We start from the raw sequence: 21,315 nt of genomic DNA on the forward strand, positions 1-21,315 counted from the left end.
TTTTGATCGGCCCGCAGAGAGTTTCTACCGTCAAAGTGAAATCCTAATCTAAAAGTATAGACAATTTTTATGCTCCAAAGAACGGATCCAAGTTTTCCAACCAGAGAAAGGCTGTCATGAAACGACTTGTTTTGTTCTGGTTCACATATATATATTTACGAGCAAACATTTTCGACCATGAACAATTGAACATTAACAAGACAAGGCTGCATGCCAATATAACTGATGATATGAATTTCAGGGTTGGAGCGTAATGCCTTGATGGCAACGAAACACTCCTTGTTCATCAAAAAATCACCCTTGTCGATAGGGCATCCATATTAAGAATGCGCAAAATCTGATGGCCGAGCTTTAAGAGCAGATATATCATTGTCCGATTTATGACGAGTGTAAGCCGAAAATATTCGGGTTCATTTCAATATGAATATACTATTCAATTGTATAATAAAGTTCTGTACCTCCAAGAAGCTGTTCCCTGCATTGGTACAAATTATGGAAATACTTCGGAAATTTTTATTTCAAACGACTGTTCACTAATTTGATGAGACTGTCAACTTCAAATCGAGAAGGTTTCGCAGACATTGAGTCACCCTGATTGACGTTACTATTCCCATATCTTAATTTTATTCCACAAACCCCAATAAAACGTCTATAAACAGCAATATATTTGTATCAGCAGGTTATTGGAAAACTGGCAATGGAAATGAGTTTCCATACTACGATAGTCCATGTCAGACGATTATTATGATGATATGAGTCACGAGGTTTTAGCAGCTGTGGTGCGAAACTGCCTCATGCTTTCTCAAATGAAAAAATATAATAATACTTTGGTTATCAACCTTTTGAAAAATTTAGAGGTCTCGCGGACCCCCTGGAATTGCTTCGCGGACCCCCAGGGGTCCGCGGACCCCCGGTTGAGAACCGCTGTTCTAGACGCAATCAGACGCGCGGAAATGGACTCTAAAAAGGGCTAGTTCTTCGTACTACATCTGTATTTATGGGAATATGCAGTTTTCTCATTACAATAATACTCTGATGTCTCAACTTTGACATTCCAGATCAAACAATGAACTTAACGCAACCTGTACTGTACAGTCATGGGTCGGTGAGCGTTTGTATGCAGTGTGCAAAATATCATAATATCAACAACTCGCGTGTCGACTGCCAAGAGGTTAACTGTATCCTGCGGGATTTTCGAAGGGTCGAGCTACCGTTAAATAATTCAATTCAGATGTGTGTGGGTGTGAGTGTGTGCATGGATCCTTTTTACATCGCCCATGCCAGGTGTCTGATTTCAAAGACTACTCCAAGTCGTCTCGACACCTTCATGTCCTTTATTGTATCGCAGTCTTGTGATGTATTGAAATGACGAAATTTTTAGCAATAAATTGAATTGAATTGAGAAGTATTGCTGCGATCTTACGCAGTATAAGGACATGATTTTCGATCTTCAAAATAGATACCCCGTTTCAAAGTGGTTGTACTTTGACAGGGGAAAATTAAAAGATATAGTCGAAACCGTGCTATATGAATGGCTGCATGCTTAGAGAGTTAGCATTACGTGAGCTGGCTTACTCTTCACGTGTAAGTCGGAATATCACAAGACAATTTGGAAGCCTCATGTCATCAATTGCGATATATTTTATAACATGAACACTACGCGCGTAATTGAAAATACTGAATTGAGAGTGCTAAGTAAAAATAGGCTACTACATCCTAAGCTTTATTTCCATAATTCAGAATGTGCTTTGCTCTTTCGGAATTCGTTGACCTTGGACTGTAAATCCAAATTCTGTTTGCTGACAAGATTGTGTCGCCCGCCTTCGTAAACTATTGCAGCCGGCAAGAGTAAGATTCCGCCTGCGATCCAACACAGCCAAAAAGAGTAGCCGTAGTTGCCAGTGTAATTGTACGATGTGATCACGTCTTCCGCGCATGGTGTCGGGTATCCGGGGCACACAGGCTGTGGAATCATCCCCCCGTAAACTGTCCCAGTTATCAGAAGAAGTAGACCTGTGAAGGCAGCAATACGTGATTTGTATATATAAAATTTCAAAGTTATCTTATGAAGAATGCGTATTCTAGCTGCTTGCTTCAGATATCTACAAACCAAAGCTGTAGCAGTGTAGCACTTCATTTGAATGACAGAATAGAATCGCAAGGACCGCGTGCCTTTTAACTCAAAAACCAAGCTACCTGAATCCGAGACTGGGTGAATTACTCAAAGTACTCAAGTAATTTTTGATACTCGTTCTACACACTCACGCACACGTTTCTAGAATACTTCCACTTTAAACTTGTTCAATTGGTTGGCAAAACTATACTTAATTTTGGTAGTGATACCAGTAGTTTTAGGATAAGTTCATAACAGTTTTATGATTGAAATTGTAATGAGAACGTTGTGAAATAGTTGCCATAGTGACTGCTGAATACATGTTCGAAGATTGTACATATTAATAACGTTTTTTGTTAGTCGCGAAGCTGCATCTTGACACATGCAGATGTTTAACTGACAAAAGTTTGCAAACCCTGGACCAAATTTACTTCTCGAGACTGCTTATTCGAATACATCAGGACTGTAATGACTTTGAATCACGATTTTTTGGTGACTCGAATTGACTCGAGTCACTTTTTCAAATGCGTAAAATAACTCGACTAGACTCGAGTCAATATATGTATTGACTCGACTTGTACTCGAGTCGTTGTACATGACTCGAACCAAGTCATATGATTATAGGATGGCCAAGACAGACATTTCATTGTAACTTGTTTGTTTGTGGTATTCATGGCGTTTGTCGACTACTATGGTCATTATTTTCCGTAACTGCCGACTTATAGCACGGCCCCCCTCTAGGCTTTTTGCAAGACACCGCTTACGCGGATGAGGTGGCAAGGAAGAGCCTAGGTAACCCTCCAACATCCTATCGGAATTCTGAAGTCGACCTCGGTCGGACTCGAACCTACACCCATTGGTGTTGCAGCCGCGGAATACAGGCTACCACTGCGCTATTTCGCCACTTCATTGTAACTTCGAAGAACAGTAAAGTCACCGCATTATTGATATTTCGTCTATCAGCTCTGATAATTGGAAAATAAGGTCAGAAACTGTTAGGACTGGGGAAAATTACGATATTATGAATGCGAGTCATTCCATATCTCTCGAGCAGAGTTGAAAAATGTGGGTTGAACCAGATTGACCGCAAAACTGAACAGTCAACATAATGACTTGGACTCGGACTCGAGCCAAAACACTATGACTCGGATTCGACCCTTGCTCACTGACTTGGACCCGCATTTGACTCGGTGTTGAATTAAAAATGACTCGACTTGACTCGAGTCAAAACTATAAAAGTGAAATTGACTTGTGACTCGGAACCTTGTGACTTAGTTACAACGCTGTTTGTAATAAAGTAGTAATTCGAGGCGATTCTGTGACGTGATCCGGTTCCGCGCCGCCATTCATTACCAACGATTTTATTTTTTACAAGCATTTCAAAGTCTCAATCACATCGAGCAGATACAGTGGGAATCAGAGAGGTCAGGGTAATTTACCTGACAGCATATAGTATCCGAAGAGAAGTACGGCGTTGGTCATCGAGTAGGTCTTCCTTTTCATGACGACGAGATGATAGAGCAGACCGAACCCACCGAGCATGATTCCAGCCATCATCATTCCACGGCAAGCTTGCATGAACGAGGCATAGAAGAAATCTAAATACGGAGAAAAATTTATTGTGTTGTATAGTTTTACAACACCATAGTCAGTGCAATGATTCTCAAACCTTTTTCAACTGCAATTATACTCTCTGGGTATTACCCGTTTTATCTTATCAAGTCTAGATGATTTACCTGCGACTAAGGCAGAATTTGAAACAAAAATCAATTTAAAACAAACATGTTTAAAACATAACCCTTGTTTAAAACGTGTTTTATTAGCCGCGACGTCACCATGACTTAATGGTGACGTCACAGTGGATTGAAATTGGCAATTGAAAAACGGGGTGAATACGGATCCTTCTACAAAGAAGGCTTCCTACCCAGACTTGGACAACTATAAAATTTTCAGCTTTTCCGAATTAGATTAGAATTAGAATTTACACACGTTTTTCCAAATTAGATTAGAATTCGAATTAGAGCTACACAAATCTTTTCCGAAATTAGATTAGAATTAGAATCAGAGCTACACAGTTTTTTTCAAAAGTAGATTAGAATTAGATTTACTGAATTCTCAAAAACTGTGAAATTGAATGACATACTGAATAAGAAATAAATGCAGCAAAAATCAGTCACTATCAAATCACAGTGCATTCCCATAACCATGAGAATGGTTAACGTCTGTACACCAAGCGTGGCTCGTTTTGCAGTATACCAAGGTTCACGGCAATCGCGGCCGGCGATCTGATTTGGGATTTTGGAAGAACGCGAAATAAAGCATTTTGAAATGATAAAATTGATTTCAGTTTCAAATTATTGTTGTGGTTTCAAAATAAGTTATTCGCCCGTGGGCACTGGGCAACAGCACTATTCCACACTAGCTGAAACGGCTTCGGCGATGGCAACAATATTCCATCGATGGAGATTCAGCATCAATAAGCATATTTCCTTGACGTGCAATGGCCAGATACTGCCGCCAAGACTGAGACGCTTAGAAAACGACAAAGGACGTCCCCACAAGATCACTCTTTAGGATGAGATGGTCTTTCAGTTAGTGACATGTCTGGCTAGCCCCAATATCGATTCATTAGTCGCTGGAAAGCGTCGGGTATCTTCGCAGATCATACACAGCTCAAAATATAATGACATTTATGATCATAATCATGATATTTCTTGTTGTATTTGTACTACTTTAAAGAAATAATACTTCTTTTGTGGTAACCATGAGCATCGCCCCTGTTTGTCAGCATGGCGTTGTACTAACGTAAAGTTTTAAAAACTAGAATACAATTCGCAGACTACAAGCTACAATGCTAACACGCTATTATTCGTCACAATAACTACTATAACTATATACGGTGTATGGCGATGGGGCTTGGCACTGAATTTCCCTGCGCTAGAGGGATATTCTTGTAACTCGCTGCAAAATGCCTCGGACAAAGAGGCATTTTAGGAAAACAATAAATTAGATTAAAATTAAAATTAGAGCATTTCACAAATTTGATTGGAATTAGAACATAAAAACATGGCAAAAATTAGATTACAATTAGAATTAGAGCATCGAAACATTTCATTAATTAGATTAGAATTAGACTACTGGCATTTCGCTATAATTTAGTGAAATGAGACAACTAGAAAAAGGTGTGTTCACCAGATTTCCACCACAGCGCAGTGCGTACATCAGGCTATTAGCTCTATCTGCACTCACAGTGAAAAGAATGTGTACAACACAAAAGCGCACAAAACCCAAAAGGCCGAAAAGGGCTGTGTACGAAAAATGAACCTTACTCAGAATTACATCCCGGTCATAAATCCTACGTGCCTTCGTGCATACCTTATTACGTTGCTACGTGCATGCATAATTCGGATTAAAACGGTGTACTCGATTTATGCCGCGGTTTCGTGTCCCATGGGTGTATATCACATGTGGTCAAAGTAGCCTAGTCAAGAAAGCTACTCAGGTAGAAGCAGATGAAGCGACGAAAAAAATCTACTCCAGTACGAGTAAAGGTACTTCTTTCACAAGCAACCTAAAAATACTTGAAGTCGAAGTCGAAGTGACTGACTTTATATCTACTCAAGTAAGTAAAGTTGTGAAAACGACCGTAATTCGTTCGTATGGACTGTCAAAAGCTCCAAATTGAGCTATGCGAAAGGTGTCGTGCTTGATTCATATTGATGAACCAGGAGGTATCTAATTTTCGACAGCATAAGCATTCGTCTGTACCGTGGGATGGAAATGATAGTATTGATATGAAAATGCGATACTAATACTTTGTTTACTCGAACAACCCGTATTAGAAAATGTCATGGTATGGCCCCCTCCCCCATATTGTAAGGGCCGTAGTTTAGTCGAAGAGTTATACGGAGAAGTTGTATTGGATACGGTATAAACATTTTGCGCGATTAGTAAACATTATTAAAAAATATGGTGCATCATAAAAATGCCATCTGTAGCTTTATTTCCGGAAATTACAGGCATTACTACACATGCTTTTATACTTCAACCTGTATGATCACCGGACACAAGAACTGAAACTAATTAGAAAGAGAAATACAGAAGAGAAAGAAAGAGAAATACAGATACCACTTCTAAAAAGCGGAAATATATTTCACGTCTTTTATCCATAAAGCTTCGAAGGTGGTCTGCTAAAACAGGTGTAACGTTCAAAAAAGGTGAGTTCTCCAGATTAGTAGGACATGTCATGGGCTGCTAGGTTGCGATATGATAGGCAATTGCTAGATTGCCAAAAGGTAGTTTCAAACGTTATGGTGGACCATATTTACTGTGATGAAATATTTGATATGGGTGACAATGCGGTATGAAGTGAACCAGGCAGTCCGGTACCTAAATTATATTCACTGATACTTTCGTGAAAACATATTTGTCACTTCATAATTACTGTGCGCGAAGTGCTACAAAGATTCTGGGCTTTACTTGACTTTTATGAATATTGAATGTTGGTACTTGGGGTATTAACTACTTCTACTTGACAAACTGAAAATAGCGAAAGTAAGTAAGTAGATCACAAAATATTACGAAGTAGAAGTAGAAGTGGAGAAAATCAGATCTACTTGAGTAAGTACCAGAAGTAGAGGAAAACTACTTGAGTACTTCCAAAAAGTAGAAGTACTTTGTTAGTGACCACCTCTGATGTACAGTCAGAATCCGAATATCAGGGGTGGTACACGTCTGGAAATGCAACACACTTTTCGCTGGTGAAGCGATTGGCGCAGTAGGTTAAGCACCATCGTTACGTTGTTCGAATCCCGGTTCGGAACATCTATGTGTCGAGCCAAAAGCGGCCGCAAAGAGACGAGTTTCGGACGCGCGAAACCCGAGAGGGCGTGGTGGTGGGAGAGCGCGTGAATGGAAGTCGTCCGAAAATCAGACGCAGAGACCTCAAAAGACTTCATGAAATTACTGTGGGGGCGCAAGTGACCGAATGGAAATAAAGAAAACACTTTTCGTTAAGAGCGTGGTACCTAAATGGTGGGAGCATAGGCTGCCGCCCATGGCTTACGTTGAATATGCCGCCGAAATAGTTTCAATCTATTCAATTATAGGGACCGGAAATCTTGTGTTTATAAAAAAAAGTCATCACTTTGCCTCGAATCCCGCATTATACCCATCTTTTCAGTACTTGTGTAGTGTTGACTAATAAAATAGGTCATCACCTCACACTCACATTTTTCCGTCCCCTAGCATCCGCCCATGGCGCACAGCCGTGTTCGCCAAGTAGCTGCTACGCCACTGGGTGCTGTCGCACACATTCCGGATGGCGAAAACTACTTTAATATTCCAATCATTATGGAGACATAAAAGGCGCAACTAGAACTAGAACTACTCCCTTTTCGAAATCCGCTACTAAAACTAGAATTAGGACTACTCACTTTCCAAAATCCGTAACCAGAACTAGAACTAGAACTACTCAAAGATGGTTAGCTAACTAAATTGGTAGTTTATACTAGTCTGCTGTATAATAGTGGGATCTGCTTTCGCGTGTACCACCTTTCTCCGCAGTATTGGGGCCGTAGACTTGAAAATATAACCACCTCACCCCTGGGATATATCCCTATATGAATTGGTGTATTTGACTCGAAAGCGAAGTTGTGTACCGGAAGGTGCCGTTTATCTGATTTGTTCCTCATGTTATATTGTGGATCGGCGTACTTCGTTTGTTGTCTGCGTCACAAACAGATTTTATCTTGTGAATAGTTGGTAGTCACAGTTCACAGAGATTAAGTATAGCGATATGAATATGCTATCTAGTTTGGTGAAATCATAGTGTCCTATATAGTGGGGACACAGCAAGATTGAACAACTCTCTGCATTTGGGTTACGTCATACTTTCCATTTGACCATGCTTACGTCATTGCATTTTGCTAACTGTCTGATATACAAATTGAGTGGTCATTGATTCAGAACCGATGAACGAATATAGAGTTAAGTATACACGCAAGAAGGCACTGTATCGCTCGTAGAAATGCTAAATTCAGTAAGTAATTGCATAGTCTCAGTTTAAAGTTACCAACCAAACTAGAGAATAGAGAAACGAATTGATTAGATGCAATACGTTACTCATTTACAAATCGATATGATACAATTCGAACCTGCACCAATGGTTGAGGACAATATGAACTATATTCGAATTCAATTTCAATAAAATACGAGTCAATTCAAGTCATAGAAAAAAGGTGACTCGAGTCAGACTCGAGTCAAGTCATGACTCGAGCCATCCCAACACTGGACGTATCCCAAATGCAGTGAGCCGTTCAATCTCGCTGTACCCACACAATATAGGACACTATGGTGAAAAGGTTACCTTCGGAATATTCAGATGTTCCAGTCCAAGGGTAATCCTGCCCGTCGCTTTGTAAAACCCAGAGTCCAATTACCTTGCCGTCAGTCACGGTCCATTCCGGCGTGGCGATCGATATAATACCAAGGAGCATGCCTAGGGCAGCAACGGCGAGCGACCACTTGTAGGATTCTTTTGCATAGTTATCCATATTGATTTGAATGTAATCACTATATATAACTGTAATTGTGTACCGTAAACAGTTTGAGGAGTACAGGTAATATTGACTTATACGCGGGCCTCAGAAACGATATTTCTGCTGTAGGATTGCCACATCGCGCTTTTAGTTAGTGTTGGCAACTTTGAAATCATTTCCATAGGTGTATGAGGTATTATTGACTTCGTGGTTTCAAGTCTTTCTATAGGTACATTGACGTCATAATGAGTGATATTCAAATACGTGATTCGGGATTTATCAGCGAAGTATTCTATGCCAGTGGTTCTCAAATCTGAACCGCCGGCCCGTGGCGAATTTCCTGTCGGCTCACCAATAACAGCCCTGTTCGTAGTCTTTTTCCCTTGCAAAAACTTTGAAGGAACCGCGTCTAACTGTCTAACTTCGAGCAGTCACCAAAAACGAAGTTTCCATTATTACATTTGAGTTGCATACATTTGTCGTAATTACAATTTCGGTTAATTTTGATTTTTGAGCAAGGTCAATATATCAGCCACGCGCAGCCCATGCTGCATTTAGCTCAATGCGTACATATTAGGGTTACCATATTTTGAGCTCCTTGAGATCACTTTTCATAAATTCTGAAAGCTCCAGCAACGGACAAAAAAATTGGTGTTTTTGACATTTTTTCAACCGACAGTACTGCGTTGACTAAAAAAAGGTCACCCCTTTGATTCGAATCCCGATATACCCGATTTTTACGAAACTTTGACGTTCGCTGCGTCGGAGTCGCATTTTTAATGGCATTGTTAATGCTTTTCAGAGAAAAAGAGGGCAAATTCACAAAAAGAGGACACTTAGGCGTCCTCCAAGGACAGTTTCAATTTATTGAAAAGAGAGGACAAATCCTCTTAGAGAGGACGTACGGTAAGTGGCAACACGTACTAGCATTTATAAATTATAATTCGATACCCGCACTTTTAACTTGCCACTAGTGCACGCTGACCTCACTGCAGCATGCCGTGTCATACAAAAAGCCCAGATTAATTAAGTGAAGTCGAGCTTCGAAAATCGGCAGCAAAAGACACTGACTGGGAGCCATGCAAGCAAAAAGATATACGATGAATGGATGCGTGACTGGAAATCGTCCGAAAAGAGAACCAAAGGCAAAGACCAATGAACATCACGTAATTCATTATCATAGCGCAAATGACCAGATTAGGCGATAAATGCTAAAATTGTTCAATAAAACAAACAAAACAAGCCAGTATCTCACGCCTTCTGGTCGGTGCGGTATCAGTTGAAATTAAGCATTATTGTATGGACGGTACGGCGCAATTATAACATTTAAAATCGTAATATAAGTATATTACCGTGTTTTAAGTAATTTATTAAACCATTCGTAGTTCAAGAAACATCATTTCTCCCAGGTGGCTTCACGCCCCCCTCAAATGCACCTGCAATTTTATAACCACTTAGCAAAGTTCCCCGATTTTATACATATACATTTGGTGGGTAGGATGAGTCAAACATCGAGCCACTTTTCTAGCAAAATCTGCCCATTATCTATTGAGCTTGAGCTTAGTACACCAAGTATATATTGACCAAAATTATGATATCGATGGTATTCAGCAAATAGCACAGACGTCATCGATGAAACCTGAATAGGCGACATCGTCTTTTTACATCAAAAGCACCGAGTGAAATGCAGGTTGATTAGCAGGTTCAATCACTCGGGTGCAATTTATTTGACTAAACAATATTCAATAGATGCAATTTGTTTCATTCATATTCGAGAAAAGGATAATGAAGTAACACAGCGGCAACTCAAATTCGTCATGCGAGTATGGCTGGGCAAAATCGAGTAACTGAGTGATTCGATTCTGAACCACGTATTACGCTTCGAGTCCAGTCGAGTATTCGAGTATTACCTATTATGACGTCACACCAGAATGTACTATGTCAAAGTTCAAATATGTACCCTTCATGCGACTACAAAGAACATAATGCCTGTTATCCGTCACATTCGTATACTATGGTATTTTTCGACCACACCGATTTCATTGCATTTCTTGACAATGTTGCGGGATGATCACGACTTCGGACATGTGTTATTTCTAGTTGCGTTCGTAGCATTTTACTATGTCTCGTGTGCTGCGACACGGCCAATCAAGGTTTCAAGGCTTGCTCAGTGGAAAATAGTATCAAAACTATAATTCACGTTAGTAAATTAACATTCAGTTGCGAGGAGCGTATAATTTCAGTACTCGAAAATAATCGTCTTTTACTACTTGACTCGAATCATTAAAATTAAGGCTCGATTCAGATTCGAGTACTGGAATCATTGTGCCCAAATGCGAGTATATTATAATGATTACTTGATCAAATGACGAATGAAGATACAATTATATTGCTCTTAGGAATATAATGAACACACCGCAATATCATCTGATGAAAATAATAACGATAACAATATCTCAGCAGCCGCGATTGTTGAGGCTATCTGTGCTTAGCTATAGTGATAAATTGTCACGGATAGCTCGGATGAGCATAAAGTCAATGCAATCCATAGTAAACTACCATCTTGCCTGCTTGTTGCTAAAGTCTGAAAAGACAACTCTTGTGTACAATCTTTCGTATGGATCATTCCCTTATGCACTATGTCACGTTAATGAATAACAGAAGCTAATCATCCCCTTCACACTTCAAACTTAAGCCAACGTACGACCTCGGATTTATGTAATCTGCAACCTTTTTGAATAAATATTCATTGTTTGCTTTCGAAGGCAATCGTGTGTATACTGCACTGTATGACTTTCTTGCGCATCACATTTCATGTCAGTTGAAAGATGAATCAGAGTCATTTTATCCCAATATGGCTGCATGCATGACCAATTGACCGTGAACGTCGACTAGGCCTGCCCAGGGTTTTTGTTGTTGTTGTTGTTTTGTGGTATTCAACTATTCATGGTGTTTGTCGACTACTATGGTCATTTACACCAGGTCGATATTCATTATTTAGGATTCCGTATCTGCCGACTTGTAGCACGGTTCACTTCTAGGCTTTTGTAAAAGACACCGCTTACGAGGATGAGATGGCGCCTGCCCAGTGCCCAGAAAGCAATGATCTTCAGCAGTCTATTTTAGCTTGAATAAGCTTGAACATCTTTGATTTTCCTCTGCGTATAGGGTTGTCAAGTTAGTTAGATCTGCAAAAGTCCACAAGTCTACAGCAAAATCGGTCTAGTCTAGGCCTGGATTCATATGTCCAGGAAAGGGAGAGCATAACTGGTGAAAGATAGTTGGCATTACAAACCGGGCTTTGCCGTGGACACTGAACAGCAGATAAATGACCCGCGACCTAATATTGCGGTGTATACGCTAATGCAACATCACGATTCATAGGACGTAAGACACCTGTATGTCTACTGCAATTCCATATTTCTGTATTTCTAGCATCAAATACTTCCTAAAAGGTGGATGGGTAAACAGCGCTTTTACAGATCTAATGTGCTGTTGATAAACTTTCGATGTGATAGCTGAAAGAAGTCGAATGTGTCTACATAGTGCCAACGTGCCAAACTCAAAATTCTGGTGTCAAACAACATGAAAATGAGCCAAAATTCCGAAATTTCTCTCACAAATGCGTCAGCCGTCAATTGGAAACACAGCTGCTGACCTTATACGTATCATACATAATGATAATGGTATTTGTGACATCACCATAGTATGATGGCAACCTTTTCGCTGGCCCAAATCTTTCAACTGATCACATCCGGTCGTAGGCCTACACCCCTCTGCTGTTGGACACTTGCAAATAAAATAATGGGACACATTAAACAATGTGAATATAGTATTGTCATCGTTTATATGATGAATGTGACGCCGCTGACTTTATGTTGTGCTATTGGCATAATAGAATCTTCGAGCAGACATGAAAATTTAAACAACTCTAACTCCATGGTGAGCATAGGGCTGGTCAGGGATATCCAGTTTCAACTGTCCCTGGTCTAGTATATCGTGTGCAATTATACAAATGTCTTCATTGAACGAAAGCACTTACTGCGTGACTGCGCTGCTTTCGATAACAGGTAATATCAGCCTAAGACGACGAATGAACCCAAACGCATTGAAGATGACTCGCAAATACAGATATGAAGATATCAGAAATCATTAACTTTCGCCCTCATTTTAATACTAGTTTGGTCAAATGAGTCATAGTCCAAAGTACGATAAGATTGATTGTAATTCGTACCATGAATATTTTTGCGTGCCGCATTAGTACGGTATAATATTATACCGTCAGTAATTTGGTACTTTTATCCCGCCATGCACACAGGACCGTAATTGCCGCACCCCAAACCCCCGATTGAGGGGGGGGGGATCTCGAAGGGGGCCAAAATTATTTCGTGAATTAACATGAATTATAGTGGATTTTTTAGAAAATTTTTGCAACTTTTTCAAAAAAACAATTCGCTATGGCAGATCCCGGATCCAGTCACATATTGGTAGATCTTCGTACACTACAATAAAGCAGAATGATTTGCGATTAATTTATCAAAAGTAAAAATTTTCTACACGCTTCGCGCAACATGTTGTCATTCAATTTGTTGCTTTGAATATTGTTGCCCCTTTGTGGAAATGAAAGAACGCCCAATGTATCAGATTGAATCTAACTATATTCGCGATTACGAGACAGAGTGTCGTTCAACATATGCAACTTTGCGTTTGCACTCGCAGAAAGACCGTCCATTATGAAACCTAGGCAGGAAATGATTGACGCATGTTGGTCGAAACTTTTGATATCGATATGTCCGGACGCCGATAGCCCAGTCCTTGCAAACTGAGCCCAGCGATATACAGCAGCCCCGCAATATTGTCAGGTGACAATATTATTGACCTGTGAACTTCAAAGAATTTTCACGTTTGGCGCGGCTAGTGGCCCGCGCAACAGTTCGCCAATCGAATGTGGCCCTTTGGCTGAAAAGGTTGGCCAGCCCTGGTTTAGCGTAACGACTGCAGGATTTCTGGCAATCCAAAAGTTATCTTCCAGAGCGCGTAATTTACTGAATCATGTCACCGATTCCGAAAATATAAATCAAAATATGATCAGACACTGAGCCACGCAGAATCCACCCTCCAAATCGGAAATATCGGCATTGTCCAAACGATTGGAGAGCCGCAACGGGTCATTGTTAAGGTCATTGTTTCGCAGTTAGCTGATTGTTCTGAGCAATGCACATTTCAGATTTTGAGGGGGATTTTTGTCAAAGTCCGGAGCCTGACCATATTTCAATTTATATTTTTGGAATCAGTTTTACAGTAGCTTTCGATCAAGACCTATCCGCTCTGGAAGATACCTTTTAAATTGCCATAAATCCTACGGTCGCTGACGCAAAACAATTCTTAGCTTCAGTGAAGCGGAACGAAACTGCAAAATCGTTCGTTGTAATTACATGCTTACATTCGATACTGCAACCCAAATTATTCCCCCTTCTTCCTAAATCATGGGCCGGATAAGGTATCTGTTAATATGTATGTAATATTTGTTGAATTTCTTGCAGAATAATTTCATCGCGCTTCGCCCGATTTACTGCATGTGGATAGTTTTTGCATGTCCAAGGTCACTGTGCAGGGTACTATGGCCAACCACTGAGCTATATAAACAAGCACACAATCAAACACGCAGCACACAAGAAAAAGATGGCTTGATCACGAAAATGTGCCCCACTTTATATTACACGATTTCTTTTGAGTTTATGATAAGATTTGTCCACCTGGTTTTTACAGGAGATCGCCGTCAAAGACCGTTGGTATGCTTAAGTGTAGGGGTCTTCAAAAATGACTTTTTTTAACAAATCGTGCTGGCTACTCGATAAAATTGTTTGGCTACCTAATTTAAGCCTACACACAAACTTTGGTTCAATTCCAACCAGTAGCCGCATTGCTGCAGAAGAAAGTTTCTATTTATTATATAAAAATAAATAACAAAAAATTTCAAAACTTTATGTTCACCCCATGAAAATGTTAGGTTGTCTATAGAAACGATGTTCAGCAAATTTGGTTCAATTCCAACCAGTGGAAGCGGAGTTATTGCCGTCAAAAATTTGGATTATGAATAAAATAGTATTTGCGGTGACCAATTCTTTAATTATTTATTATAGAGGTGCCCACCGTAAATTCTATTTCATTCAAATCCGAATTTGTCAACGGCAATAAGTCCGCTTCCACTGGTTGGAATTAAACCAAATTTGCTGAACATCGTTTCTATAGACAACCTAACACGTTCATGGGGTAAACAGAAAATTTTCACCCCTAGGTGTGAAACGAGCGGGTACAGGCCTATGAGACGCATTCATTTCGAGGCTAAACGCTTCTGCTTCGGGAGATATGAACGGTGAACACGCGAAGTTATGGGCAAAATACCGCTGGGGAGGTGCGGTGCCAAAACATCGGCAACGACAAAACCTTGGCCAAAAAAGACTGTCACCGGTTTGGCAAAACTTTCGGTACTGATATGCTCGATCTTCGAAATGGTCGCCGGTCATCACCGAATAGTCCCGTACTTCCAATCTGAGTAGACATTAATAGCCTACAAATGCGACGCGCATGGGGGAAAATAATTATCCTCAATTCAAAATCACGTGGGCGTTCTTTTTGCATAAGATTTTCGGTTGGTTTGTTCGTAGTACGGATGAACTTTTTTGCAAAAACAGTGCGGTTAAAAAGCACTGGTCTAATGTAAAAAGTCTAGCAGTAGCAGGTGTATCGTATATATCTAGGTTTGATGTGTTTATTGTATCACAAAAACCAAATTCGCACGATCGGGGAGCTTGATTTTGAGGTACCATATCTACCAAATGTAGAAAATTAATATATCAATGTAGTAATGTTCAGACTCCGTGAGAATATATGGTCAGGGCTAGCCTAGGCTCGTTACGGCGCAAGCTTTTATTCCATTGCCAGTCCTCGTTGAAATTGGCAAAGCGACGGAATATATTGAATTGATGAAATTATTATAGCATTTGATTGTTCCAGTTGATACAGGACCGCCAGCTTATAGGCTAGTGACTTACGATATTGATGAAAACAATGCTGCTGCATCGTATGCGAAGAGTGTCGACGAACCTTCTACATTCTTTGGTATGAACCGGTTACAATCGCGTTAGGACTTTATCAACTTCTAAGATTTCAGAGACGCTCATTTTGACCCCTCTTTTCCAACGAAATCATGCTAAGCCGGATAATTTTGCTTAATTTATCAGAAGCACATGTCCACGAGTCGCCTTACTGCGCTTAATAGTTTTCAAACACAAGGATTTTGGTAACGCGTACCTGGTATTAACCGCTCGACATCGCATCACCAAGTTTGTAGTTTTGTTCAGGCCAACACGTAGCGTTCCGAAACTTGTACAATAAGCTCATTCCTGAAATTCTACAGTAGCATCGCAAGACGAAAAGCCTAAAACCGTTTTGCGTTCACTGCCAACACAGCCCGACAGCTATCGGATAGTCGGGCCAATATCGATAACTAGCACCTTCACCGATATGGCATCTATATACCTGTAAACTAAATCAATATTCACAGTCTACCTATTTTCTTTTAGTGTGATAACTAGATATTATCGGCGAACCGACGGCCTGACCTCAACTATCGCCACGCATAACAAATACCAGATAACGGCCGTACCACGATATTTTTTATTGAGTAAAAAGTCCACAAACACTTCGGATTCAATACATCGTCCATGCTCCAAACAAGCAAAGTACTTTGATTTAAGGAATGACTATGAGCAAAAGATTAACCGTATTTATAGATAATTTGCTTCGCTAACGGGCAAGATTTTCGATCATCATTACCTACTGGCAGACGAGATTCCATCAATAATACAAGTAGCAAAATATCCACTAAAGCTATCAATTATCATCAATCCGCCGCCATCATCAAAACAAAACTAGGAGGGCAGTCAGTACGCATTTACAATATATTTACATCCAGCGGCTACTTCAAAAGTGTCTCTCATTATACAGTAGCGCTGGTATTCGGGTTTTCAGTACAGCCAAGAAGTCTTTGCTGAAAGCGGTCCAAGTTTTCATTTCAGTTTTTTGGACTGGCTTTCAGGGGTGGGTGGAGGGGTCAGCTCCCCAGATTGGTGGGATGCGATCGGCGCGTATTGGAAATGCTGTCCGTTCATGTCGCTAAACCCCATCATCCCGCCAACTGGGTAAATAGCAGGTTGGAGGCCGTACGCTGCCGGCATAACACCGGGTTCTCCCAACGCCATGGTGGACATTTCTCCGTTTGCAGTTATCTGGGCATGGCCCTTCGGGTTCACAGTGGTCATCTGAAAACGATTCCAGTTTTTAGGTATTGTAACATCACTTCACATTCATCAAACAAGAGCCTAGGGAAAGCGGTATCATGATCAGTACCTAGTCTTGGTCAATGAGTGCCATGTATAAAGTGAGGTTATATAGCCTACAACACAGATAATTATACGAAGGCGTGGCGGTGGTGACCATTACGTTAATCGCAAGATTCTTTCGGTTAGCCACCAAGCAGCCATAACCATACGTCATAACAGATGAAATAAGAATCTTTGAAGATCAATTTCCTGTTTTTGGCGCGTAATATTCCACAATTTGATGACAGTGAAGCTACATATTGGAGTTCTGCAAATGTGATCAGTGGCCATCTTCCTTTAAGTTACCAAATTGTAGGGGCCTAAAGCAGATGAGCCATCGGACTTGAGAGCTGGAAAGCTATATGAAGCGCGTGAGGCAATTGCCTGGCAAGTAAAGCGCTCATATATCCAGGCAACGAGTAAGCTATACGTAGAGAGTCGCATATAAGTACATAACTGAAGCGCGATATTTTTCAGAATGCAGTCATCAGCAAAAATGAAAATGTAATGTTCCATTATAGAATTGCCGCGTCTGTCGTCTGTGTTTTGACAGCGTCGTTACAAAAATGCCGAGGAAGACAGCCGTAAGGTTACATCGGGCATTAGTACTCGTGATACTGCTGGGTCGCGGTGGTTGTTAGATTCGTAAACCGCGCCTGATCGTTTTCAATCCTCGCCATTACACCGAGTCGCGTGTTGCGAATCGCATTGTAAATGATGTGTCTTGCGGGGATGAAAATAATAGAACCGCCGATTGCGATCATACAACCACCGTATTTTTTAGGAAATTACCAAGCAACGTCATAGAACATAAACGATTGAGGCATTGCACAATATTCTGCGGCAGCTATATCAAGTACAGGGGTAGAGGCGATTTCACAAATATGATCATAGTCTGACAAAATATGCTAGTTCTACTGTGACTTGGACTGCATGTTATTGGCGTGAACTTGGTTGTAAAATTTCCTACAGCACCAGCGACCATTTCCTGGTGACTTGGTCATCACTTTGTGCAATTGACCTACGTCGGAAGAAGCATTGTCGATGTATGTATCTCACCTGCTGACCATACCCAGCGGGATGTATGATAGTCTGCTCCGGCGCGGCTTGCATCAACGACGGGGCAACGCGCATTTGAATCGATTGCTGACCAGGCATCGGCGAGCAAACGTACGTGGTCGGCACTTGCACGTGCCCGTGCGGGGCCTGGATAACCGGCGCGCCCTGCGATAATACACCAAGATAATGCGTTACCACGATGACAAGGGTGAGCTTCACAATTTCAAGGCACCTGTGTTGCCGCCATTTGCGCACGTGACCCGGCAGACGGGTTGGCGATGCCTGTTGCTGGCGAAGGTAACATGCCGATGTGTTGATTATGGTCCAACGCTTGCACGGGAGTCAGAATTTGACCGCACGAACCAGTCTAGAAAACACGCAATTGTAATTTAGCAGCCGTCTACTACCTAATTACATAAGCGAGAATAGTGACAACGTGAAGAGCTAAGATGCGGTGATCATAATCGAAACGATACGCATTGAAACAGGTTTTAAAACGAATAAGTGCGTCACGGCGAACCAGTCTAAAAAATATACAATCCCAATTAAAAGATTCTTGGAGGTACAGATCTTCAACACAATTGAATAATATATTCATATTGCAATGAACTCTAATATTTCAGCTGACACTCGTAGAGAAAACCGTCAATTGGCGATACCACTGTTGATATACAAAGTTCGTTTGAATTCTAAGCTCGTCCCTGACGATTCCATCTGATGAGTGTCAGCCGAAAATATTCTGGTTTATTTGAATGTGAATATGTTATTCAATAGCGATTTATCAGTCGCCTTCTGTCTAATTACGAAAGCCAAAACAGTGACCACGAGAAGAGCTGCGTAACTGTGATTATAAACTATACGATACAAGCTTTGAGACTGAATTTGGAACGAATATATTGACTTCGCCAAGGCAGACAATCAGTTAGAAGTAATACCTGCGCGGGACCCCAAGGTATCGTGGCTACATTGTTGGGAATTTGTTGTATAGCACCCGGATTTTGTCCAAACCCTCCGTACTGTGTCACCGGCTGAGTGACGGTTCCATTGTACGCCATGACGTAAGGTTGCTGGGGCGGTATCATCTGTAACGAGCATATGTTGGATATGATGGTGACGGTGGGCCTTGCATCGAAAGTACGGACCTGAACCTGAGGCGTAGGCAGAAAGTAGGTGATGCCGTTAGCATTTGTGTAGGACGCGTAACCGCCAGGGTGCATTACCCAACTGCAAACTGGGCCAGGGACGTGGATATCTGCAATATTAATAATATCAGCTGTACCTCGCGCCTGAGATCTAAACTAAACACAATGCAAAATCACAATCAATAATAGCTCTGTGTTTGAGTCGCCACGAAATATATGCCGTGACCTGCGCAAATTGCTTTTCATAGTAGTATGCGCCACATGGTGATTAATAGCGCGGTAACAAGTGAGCCGGCAGCTCTAATATTCATTGAACTTGATTCTAAGATGCTAACCTTTTGGTAAGTACAACTGTTGTTTCCGAATTGCCGGCCCGATGTTCAGCTTCTTCTTATTCAGGTACAGGCATTCTTCCTGAAAAACTTCAATATCTGAGTACACGATTTAAGCGTAATAATGATGCTGACCGCTGTGCACGTGCAGTCGGTGCACCTGCGTTTCATAACTGGTGTCAAAACTGATTCGAGAAATTCACGGCAACGATCTCGCAAAGCGCAGGAAGTCGGTCAGACAAAGCTATGTAAAATGGGGTCAAATATAGCGAGTCTTAGATAGTGTACCTGCTCCATAACTTTGTTAACTTCCTCGATGGAGCTGAACGTGACGAAGCCGTACCTGCAAAACGCGACTCAAATATCAACCAGAACGAGTGCATAACATAACCAAGCTAACCCCTTAGACACATCTGCCCGGTCTCTGATGATTTTAGTGTCACGTACAGCTCCGAAACCGCTGAAGAACTTGTGCAGATCTTCCTCTGTAGTCTGAAATATGGCAATAAAATTGCGACGCGTCTTAGCAATAGAGCCTAAGCTACCCATCGCTCGACCTTGTGATTCTAGCCTAGGCTGATGCATCTATCGTATTGGTATAAATTCGACGTTTAAATATATGAGTTCAACATTACTGAAATAAAACAAACCAACTTACCATGAAATCTATGCCACCAACGAAAATGCGACTCGGAATTACAGTACCAAACTTTGACGCGTTGGACGAAGTTGCCATTAATCCCATACCAGGCGCGCCGATAGCCGTGGGGGTTTGGGGAGTAGGACTCATGGCTAACGACATGGAGTGGACCGGCAAGCCAACGTGCTTATAGCATGCACCGTATGGAGATGATATAGATTTCTCAGCCATTATGATCAATGCAACGAATAATATAATAGACTTTATAAAGATACTCTGCAAATTCAGAATAGAATATCAGTAACTGTCATAACATTCTACATGGTTTGCCCTCACCTATTGATAACCGTACCAGCTAAGGTGAAAGTTACTACACTACAGAGAGCAGTACACATGATTAGAAAGTGGAATAACCCTAACTAAGACTCATATACATGCTGCAAAAACTTAATCAGCCTGATTAAAACCTGACTCAGCCCTGACACCTGTAACTTTGCAGTCAAAATGACGTATTTTCTCAGAGCGACGACTACCGTACCGATATTATGATCCTACCATGCTCAGCGCAGACTTACAAAGAGCTTGTTAGAAATATACGCGACATAATACTGATTGACTTTACAATGCTAGTCCGTCAGATGTAAACTGGATTTTCAAAGATCGTCTGAGGCGCCTTTTTCGTTGACTTGAGCGGACTCATAATGGCGTAACAATCCGTCAGATGTGGCTAGGAGCAAAGAGACTATCATAATGAGTTCACTCGCGTTCAATTTTGAACTTGGTATCTTTTGCGATGGTATAGCATTAACACATATCGGAGTAGCTTTAGTGTAATTCTCTTGTCTGGCCCGTTAGCACTCCATATATTCTGTCGGTGTTGCATTCAGTATGTACGCCAATCTCGATCAGTCGATCATTACCCGAGAACATGGAAGATTGTATAATATAGTATATAATATAATATATACGTGGCAATTTAGGCTCCATCTTAGAATTATAGAGCATAGGCTAACCGACCATATGCTACATCAAACCCCCGAAGTTGCGATTAAAGTTTCCGCGTAGTTTTTGTGGGTGGGAATGATCGTAACTTCTACGTCAGGAAT

General features: G+C 41.1%; 2 protein-coding genes across 3 annotated transcripts; both read right to left on the minus strand.

The window, feature by feature from the left end:
• Window positions 1-1,621: 1,621 nt before the first annotated feature.
• On the minus strand, window positions 1,622-8,725 carry LOC145454051 (claudin-1-like). The gene is made up of 3 exons (XM_080332034.1): window positions 8,481-8,725; window positions 3,553-3,711; window positions 1,622-2,013 (listed from the first exon to the last, which is right to left on the minus strand). Exons 1-3 carry the CDS (start codon window positions 8,665-8,667, stop codon window positions 1,724-1,726), a joined length of 636 nt encoding a protein of 211 aa, XP_080188160.1. The 5' UTR covers window positions 8,668-8,725; the 3' UTR covers window positions 1,622-1,723.
• Window positions 8,726-16,571: 7,846 nt separating this feature from the next.
• Window positions 16,572-20,514, minus strand: LOC145454331 (uncharacterized). Of its 2 annotated transcripts, XM_080332322.1 has the most exons (9): window positions 20,228-20,514; window positions 19,970-20,061; window positions 19,858-19,912; window positions 19,573-19,651; window positions 19,238-19,347; window positions 19,031-19,177; window positions 18,328-18,462; window positions 18,096-18,260; window positions 16,572-16,976 (listed from the first exon to the last, which is right to left on the minus strand). In XM_080332322.1, the coding sequence occupies exons 1-9, from the start codon at window positions 20,438-20,440 to the stop codon at window positions 16,725-16,727; spliced, it is 1,248 nt and encodes a 415-aa protein (XP_080188448.1). In that variant the 5' UTR covers window positions 20,441-20,514; the 3' UTR covers window positions 16,572-16,724. The 2 variants fall into 2 exon arrangements, with proteins under 2 accessions (XP_080188448.1, XP_080188447.1); XM_080332321.1 differs by having other exon boundaries at window positions 19,031-19,347.
• Window positions 20,515-21,315: the final 801 nt, after the last annotated feature.

The sequence above is a fragment of the Botryllus schlosseri genome, chromosome 13, assembly GCF_051294905.1.
Source record: "Botryllus schlosseri isolate E-star chromosome 13, Bs_hap1, whole genome shotgun sequence".
Classification (NCBI taxonomy): domain Eukaryota; kingdom Metazoa; phylum Chordata; class Ascidiacea; order Stolidobranchia; family Styelidae; genus Botryllus; species Botryllus schlosseri.